The sequence below is a fragment of the Patiria miniata genome, unplaced genomic scaffold, assembly GCF_015706575.1.
Source record: "Patiria miniata isolate m_02_andy unplaced genomic scaffold, ASM1570657v1 HiC_scaffold_23, whole genome shotgun sequence".
In the NCBI taxonomy this organism is placed as follows: domain Eukaryota; kingdom Metazoa; phylum Echinodermata; class Asteroidea; order Valvatida; family Asterinidae; genus Patiria; species Patiria miniata.
In genome coordinates, this window is record NW_024037062.1 from 3653812 (window position 1) to 3661294 (window position 7483).

The 7483-nt window shown below is 43.4% G+C and overlaps 1 protein-coding gene across 1 annotated transcript; it reads left to right on the top strand.

The window, feature by feature from the left end:
• The first annotated feature begins 218 nt into the window (after window positions 1-218).
• On the top strand, window positions 219-7231 carry LOC119731132 (cholesterol 7-desaturase-like). The gene is made up of 7 exons (XM_038204152.1): window positions 219-849; window positions 1002-1190; window positions 2779-2957; window positions 3237-3289; window positions 3968-4118; window positions 4824-5003; window positions 6614-7231. Exons 1-7 carry the CDS (start codon window positions 387-389, stop codon window positions 6773-6775), a joined length of 1377 nt encoding a protein of 458 aa, XP_038060080.1. The 5' UTR covers window positions 219-386; the 3' UTR covers window positions 6776-7231.
• The last annotated feature ends 252 nt before the right edge of the window (window positions 7232-7483 follow it).

Here is a 7483-nt window from a genome sequence, read left to right on the forward strand (position 1 = left end):
TACATACAATTTCAGCATCAGGTCAATCAAATAACCTCTCTTCAGAGTAAGGCGAAATAGAAATAGAAATAGACTGAACTTTGGTCAAAAGCTCTCGGGCTTTGACATTTTATTGTCGTCTGAGCGACTCCAAGCAGAAAAAAAATCTTTGCGGCTGTGCACGAAAGCCATTGGCAAGTAACCAATTACAATATCAAAATTGACGTGTGGCGAGATGAGAAACAATATTCATTTTTTGTTTGGCCTACAGTTCGTTGGTCCCATTTACGATCAAAGATGACTGAGGTGGCCATTAATTACAACGCTGACCTTGACTTTTACACTGCCGTTGAGCGATCAGTTTAGGCGCTCACCATTACCGAGTTTTATAGTAGGTTCAGCTAGATATGGCCGTCTCAAAAGCTGGAGTTTTGTCCTTCATTCTGCCAGTTTTCTTGGCAGGTTTAGTCACCCGTCCTCTGATCATTAAAGATTACGCGAAGCAGCTCGCTAATCACGTCCAGAATGCCAACATTTCGGTTGAGGTTGTGTCTGAGAAAATCAACCAAGTCGTCCACAGTTCTGACTTCAAGTTTGTTCTTGTCTACGGACTTGCTGCCGTGCTGACTTATTTGGCTGTTCAGCTGTACAAGGCGGTGACTGAGCCCTTGGCACTCTACTGCGACGAGACCAAATATACGTATTTAGTGGACGGCCCAGCCGACGGGAAATCGGCTGAGGAACGAGTGCGGGATTTGAAGAGATGTCGGAAGGTTGGAGACGTTCCCCCTGTTTACCCGAATGGCTGGATGTCTATCCTGATGTCGTCTGAATTGAAGAAGAAGGAGCACAAATTCGTTGCCGTTGCTGGTAGGCCAACTGAAAAACTAACCTAAGTTGAAATAAATGAATTATATGGAGACTCACCCCACGCAAAACCAAGTGATTCCACAACGTCAAGCAAGGTATACACTTTTCATTATTATTGGCCATTTAAGTACCGGCTCCCTCTCATTTTCTAGGTAAGAACTTGGTGGTATTCCGAGGAGAAAGTGGGCGGCCCTACGTCGTTGACGCCTACTGTGCTCATCTAGGCGCCAATCTGGCCATAGGTGGCTCAGTGCACGGTGAATGTATCGAATGTCCCTTCCATGGCTGGAGTTACCGGGGAGAAGACGGCAAGTGCGTCCATATTGGATACGCTGAAAAAGGTGTATAATTAACAAAGCTTGTTAGCATGAAATTTATCAATGCAAACATTGTGCGAAGTATCCAATGCCAACTTAATTTTAACTTAGGGGTTCATTTAAAGGGTAATCACCCAACACACTGAGATTTGTTTAATTTTTTTTATTGCCGGAACATAATCAAACTTATCTAATACATAGAACGGGTCAAATGGGAAAATATGGGAATTTTGCTACATAAAGCGACTTTGGGTCGGGTTGCGGGCTGCGTTGAGTGGTTCGGGACGTATAGGACGGTGAATGGAATAGGTCCCTTTCAAATGACGTTGTGTTTGGTTGGGTCGGGTTGAGTTTGGTTTGGTTGGGTCGGGTTGGGTTGTGTTTGGTTGGGTTGGCCGGTTGGGATGAAACAGGTTTGGATGAGATGGGCTACAATGTGTTAGGTCTGGTTTGGTTGGGTTGTGCTTTAGTTGGGTTGAATAGGCTGTGTTGGTTCGATCAGGTTGGGCTTGGTCTGGTTGGGTTGGGTTTAGGATTTGTTGGTTTGCTTAGGTTGGATTGGGTCTGGTTGGGTCGGGTTATATGCTGTGTTGGGTCGGGGTAGGTTTGGTTTGGTTGAGTTGGGTTGGGTTGTTCGGGGTGCTGGGGTTAAAATTCATTGCGAGCAAAATATTTTTCTCTGTTTTTCTTTAACTACGCGAATACAAAGGAAAATCCACACTGGGTATAGAAGGTTGTGTGCGTGAGTTTGAGTTGGGCTTGAGTTGGGTTGGTTTAGGCTGTGTTGGGTTTGGTTGGGTTGGGCCTGGTTGGGTTGGGCTACACTGTATTAGGTCTGGTTTGGTTGAGTTGGGCTTGAGTTGGGTTGGGCTACATTGTATTAGGTCTGGTTTGGTTGAGTTGGGCTTGAGTTGGGTTGAATAGGCTGTGTTGGTTTGGTTTGGTTAGGTTGGGCTTGGTCTGATTGGGTTGGGTTAGGTCTGGTTGGTTTGGGTTAGGCTGAGTTGGATTGGGGTAGGTTTGGTTGGGAAGGATTGGGCTTGGTAGTTTTGGTTTGGTCTGGTTGGAGTAGGGCTGGTTTGGGATAGGCTGTGTTGGGTCGGGGTAGGTTGGGTCGGGGAAGGGTTGAGTTGGGTTGGTTTGGTTTGTTAGGTTTGGTCTGGTTGGAGTAGGGCTGGGTCGGGATAGGCTGTGTTGATTGGGTTGGATTTAATTCCGCCCAGTTGGTTTGGTTTGGTTGAGTTGGGTTGAGTTCTTTGGAATGTTGAGTTAAATATTCCTATACAATATTCCTGTAGTTAGAATACATGTAGATTTTTTTCAAAACATTGTATTTCCATTTTTTTTTTTTAAAGAGAAACATTTCAACGATTATGAAACTTTAAATAATATATTATGACAGCCGTTTCTAAACTTCACCTTTCGCTTTATTAATTGAGCAAGTTGTGTTAAACTACATAAAAGCTGTCAAAAGTGACTTTGGACAGCCAGGAGAGGGTGTGGATTTCTAAAAGGTAAAATGGCATTTATCGTCTTTTGGAAAAAACTCTTCACATCGAAAGTCAAGATGTAACACTGACACATCAGTAAAAGTGCTATCAAATCCCGACAGTACCCGACTTTGTGAAGATCCCCACCTACCAGTCCTGCGAAGTCAATCACAGAATCTGGCTGTGGTACCATGCTGAAGGCAAGGAGCCCGACTGGCAAGTCCCGGAGCTCGAACATCTAACTAATGGGAAACTTCAACCTGTTGGCTTCACGGTTTGCGAACTCGACAGCCATAACGAGGTTAGTCCTTCAGTCTAAATGAACAATAAGACATTAGTCACAGCCTTTATTTCGGCCTGATGTCATTTGGGAAAGACTGATTACAGATGTTAAAGTCGATGACACTGCTGGTAACTCATTGATGTGCACACTGTTTATCGATTGATATTTTTTGTAAGCAAAAAAGTCTTGAGCTTTTCTTTATGTTTCTGCCACGTTCATGTTAGACAGTTATACAGGGTTTGTACATTATTCTTCGCTTAGAAATTGCCAACTCGTTTTCTTCTTTCTCTTCATCAGGACACCCCTGAAAACGGAGCTGATGTCGCCCATCTAGATTACCTTCACGGGCCGTGAGTTCATTAAGGAAAGAGATTATTATTTTCACGTTACTTTGCCGTTGCACAAAGAAACCTAATTTCTTCTTCGCTTACTGTGTGAGTCCACAAACAAGTTTTTTTTTGGAAATATGTGGCTCGCTCCATTAAAAAAAAATAGCATAGGAATAAAGTATCTGACGTTATTACATGTACAAGGCTGCCGGCCCAAATCTGTCGAGACGTTGCATGTTCTTTTTATATACGGATCTGGGAAGAGGAATTTATTCCCACTGATGTTCGTGACGCCTTGATTGTCACTATATTCCAGAAAGGTGAGAAGACGAACTTTTGAAACTATCGAGGTATCTCTCTGCTCTAGCTGGAAAGATCCTCGCACGCATTCTTGCATGCCACCTCACTCCATTGCTGAAGGGGTCATCCCAGAGTCGCAATGTGGTTCAAGAAGTGAGAAATCAGACATTTTCCAGTTAGTGAATTTGCTGATATCAGTGTCTGAGGACAGTAGTCCAGGCACCAGTCGTTTAAGACGAGCCCAAACGGCAGAGACAAGGAAACTGGTTACGATTATCTTTGAATGGGGAGGAGTGGATTAACACGCGAAGTCGAGAGACCTCGCTCCTTTGACAAAACTTCCAAAACTAAAAAAACAACTAACCAAAAGTTACAGTCATGTATCCCTTTTCCTAACAGGAGGGCTTTCGTTGGTCAGGCCCACTTTACCGACGTCAGCTGGGAGCCACACCCTACCGAAAAGCATGTGGCTTTACTTCGTATGTCCACCAAACCCCCGTATTTTTTTGGTCTGCTCAATCTGCCGGCAAACACCGTCCAAATTGAGCAGGTATGGGTAGAATAGATGAATATGCCACATCATGCTCATTTTAAACCCATCCTGAGGTCGGGGATATAGGGTTTTTATAAACACAAAAGTTAAAAAGGGGTACGATTAGCACATGTATAAGCTAACTGCTGTACAATAAGCCAAATGTCGACATCCACGAATTCAATGACGCATTCGTGGATTACAATGGACCCATCAGAATGTCATCCATTGGTGCAAATTCGATACTTATTATTATACACGTTAACCCTAAAAGGGCCGGGCTATTTTGACCATCTCTCAGCCGGGTTCTGCCGCCCCCCCCCCCCCCCAAGACCTCGGCCGTCGAGCGACAACATTTTTTGAAACCTCGGTACATGCATAGAACAACTTATCATGAACATACCCAATAAATTTCATGACTATAGGTCAAAGAGTTTTGGAGTTATGGCTTATTAATTGCTCATATGCACGAATGGTAATTCTGCTCTGTGCACACTACGTAAATTGGGAAATTCAGTTTTTACGGTTTTTGGGTACTTGGTCTTTGGTCCGATTTTTATGTTTTCGGTATCAAAAGATGCGCAAGACTCGAGGCTCAAAAGTATTGTTTTCAAGACTATCTCGGAAAAAGTTGAGGGGCAGATTCCTTCCCCAGCCCCTATAGGGTAATTAAATTGGAAACAGGTATATAATCCTGTTTCGCCTGACGATTGATCATGACAGATAGGACCCTGCTTCGCCACTTTACACCTGGACAGTCCCGTACTGGGTGAGCTTCAACTGATAATATCCGTCACTCCTGTTGGCCCCATGCGACAGAGGATTGTGACCACTGGGTATACCCGGAGAGGACCCATCTCATTCTACATTGGCAAGAAGGCCTTGTATGAACAGTACTACCAGGTAAGAATTCCGCCTTCCCCAGCCGAGCCCATGGCCACTCCTCCTCCTCAGCCATGTCAGCCCGTACTGTCATTCTCTCTAATTCCCAAATTGAAATTAGGGACTAGACGTTTAAGAGTGAAAATCACTTTCATTTTCGATTGACATAGTCTGACAAAATGGACCACTTCAGACGAAGCTTGAGTGAAACCTCGATCTTTATGTGGTGGTCTACCCTACTCTTATTCTAGGGTTGGGGTACGTCCATATACTTAAACACGGATGAATCAAAACAAACCCCTAGGGTCAGTCCAGCCTAAATGTTCCTTGATGTCTCATGTACATGGAGTGGCGACTGTACATTTTCCTGGAACTTTAATCGCCAAAAAATGTACTATTTCGTTCCATTTTATGATGGCATGGTTGTCACTCCCGAGCCCCTGGCATTGGCGTATTCTCATGCATGTGTCCGAATTTCTCATCGTCCAATCTACGCAAAATTAATTCTCATAGAGGGAAAGTCCGTCCGCACGCAATAGCAGTGTCATAGTCCCTATCATATCGGGACTCCCACATTTACGATTGAAGAAAATTCACTCTAAAACGTCTAGTCCCTAGTTTCCGACTGTGGGAGTGAATCTTCACTGTCACTCTTTAGAATTTAGAGAGTTCACTTCCCGTAGGCCTACTGTCGTGTCTGCCCTACCCATGGGCGTCGCGAGGGGGGGGGGCAAGGGGGGGCACTGCCCCCCCCCCCCCCCCCTGGAAAAGCAAAAAAAAAAAAAAAAAAAAAAAAAAAGGAAGAAAAAAAAGGGAAAAAAAGAAAAGAAAAGGAGGCGCGAAGACAAAGTGGTGTAAATTTAATGAGTTGGGGGGGGGGGGGGCAAAATGTCCCTGCCCCCCTCTAAAACTGATAAATCGAGAAAGTGTTGAGAAATACAAGCATTTTTTGGCAAAAAATTTGTTTGCCCCCCTCTACAAAAAATCCTGGCGACGCCCATGGCCCTACCACCTGATTACCATACATACACGGATCACCACGTCTCATTTTTGGGGAGATCATTGACCCATTGGTATGTGTTCCTTTGGAAACAGCATTGTGGAGCCACATTGATCCACTCTCGCTTCTTGTCAAAGTCAAAGGAATCATGACCGCAGAGTAAAAAACAAATGATGGAATCAACCCAAGACTTTTACAAAATATCTAAGAAAAAAAGTTCCAAGCATAACATGAATCAGATACATGTACATGCATTAAAGACGACTCATAAACAAGGCCCAATCCGGACCTCATAGGGAATGGGACCGCCTCCTATAGAGCTTTATCATGCTGCCACCATTTCAGTCATGTTCCCAGTATCCACTAACAGTACTGAATGATAATGTTTTCTGTGCAAACAGGAACCAGACTTTTTTCCCTTCCAGCCTCGCTTTACGTTGATTTGAATGGAAAAAAAATCTAGATGGCCGCAACATGATAATGGTCTATCGGGCTACCCTATATGCTGCCTGTTAATCTGCCCAAATCAGCCTTGCTTCGCCATCCCCACTATACCTGTTACCCAGTCCGTAGGCCTTTCTCATCAAGTACTTCCTGCCTCAAAATATAGTAATATGATTTCCTCTACTAGATTTGGGGTGACCTTCCGGTGTGGGCCAACAAGAAGTACGTTCGTAACCCCCCGTTTGTGAAGGAAGATCATCTGATAGCGAAACATCGCCGATTCTTCGCCCAGTTCTACTCCGAGAACAGCCCCAAGTACGACCCGAAAGACGAATCTATGGATTGGTAAAATTACCGTCTAAGGTTAAAAAGAGAGTCGCTCAACTGAAGGGGTCACTTTTACAAATTTAATATGTGTGCCTACTAGTGTAGCGGTCTAGATTATTTGAATTATTTCCTCTTGTTCGCTTTTTTTATTCAGATAAACTATAAACATTAAGCAATTGTCATGAAGAGAAATTGTAAGTGTAGTAATTGCCACATACGATTTGATATCGTGAGTGTAATTGCTTCTTTATAATGTACTACACTTTATCAGAAAGAATCCACACAATTTTTCACAAACATGGATGACGAGGCGTTAATTTTATTTTATTTTGTAAATGCAATTACCCTTTCGCTTGCCAAAACATATACGTAATCTTAGATAATCACTATACTAATTTCGGTTATTTTCTAATGTCGCATATTTCACAATTTAAGCGGAACTGCCTGAAAACCATAATAAACATTCAGTTGAAACGATTTTGCTGCTGTTTCTTTGTAGACCCCCGCCCATCAATTTAGTGATGCCCTTAGATCCCTCAGCACTCGTCAATAGCATGTCCACCCCCTCCAAGCTGCGTGATGTTCTTGTATAGGAGCTTATCAGCTATGTCAATCAAGATTAAGATGACCGTAGTTAGTTCACCGAAACATTTGACCGAACTCCCAAAATTTCTAACATGGTCGTATGAGAATACATATCCTGTTTATCTCCAAAAATTCAACTTTCAAA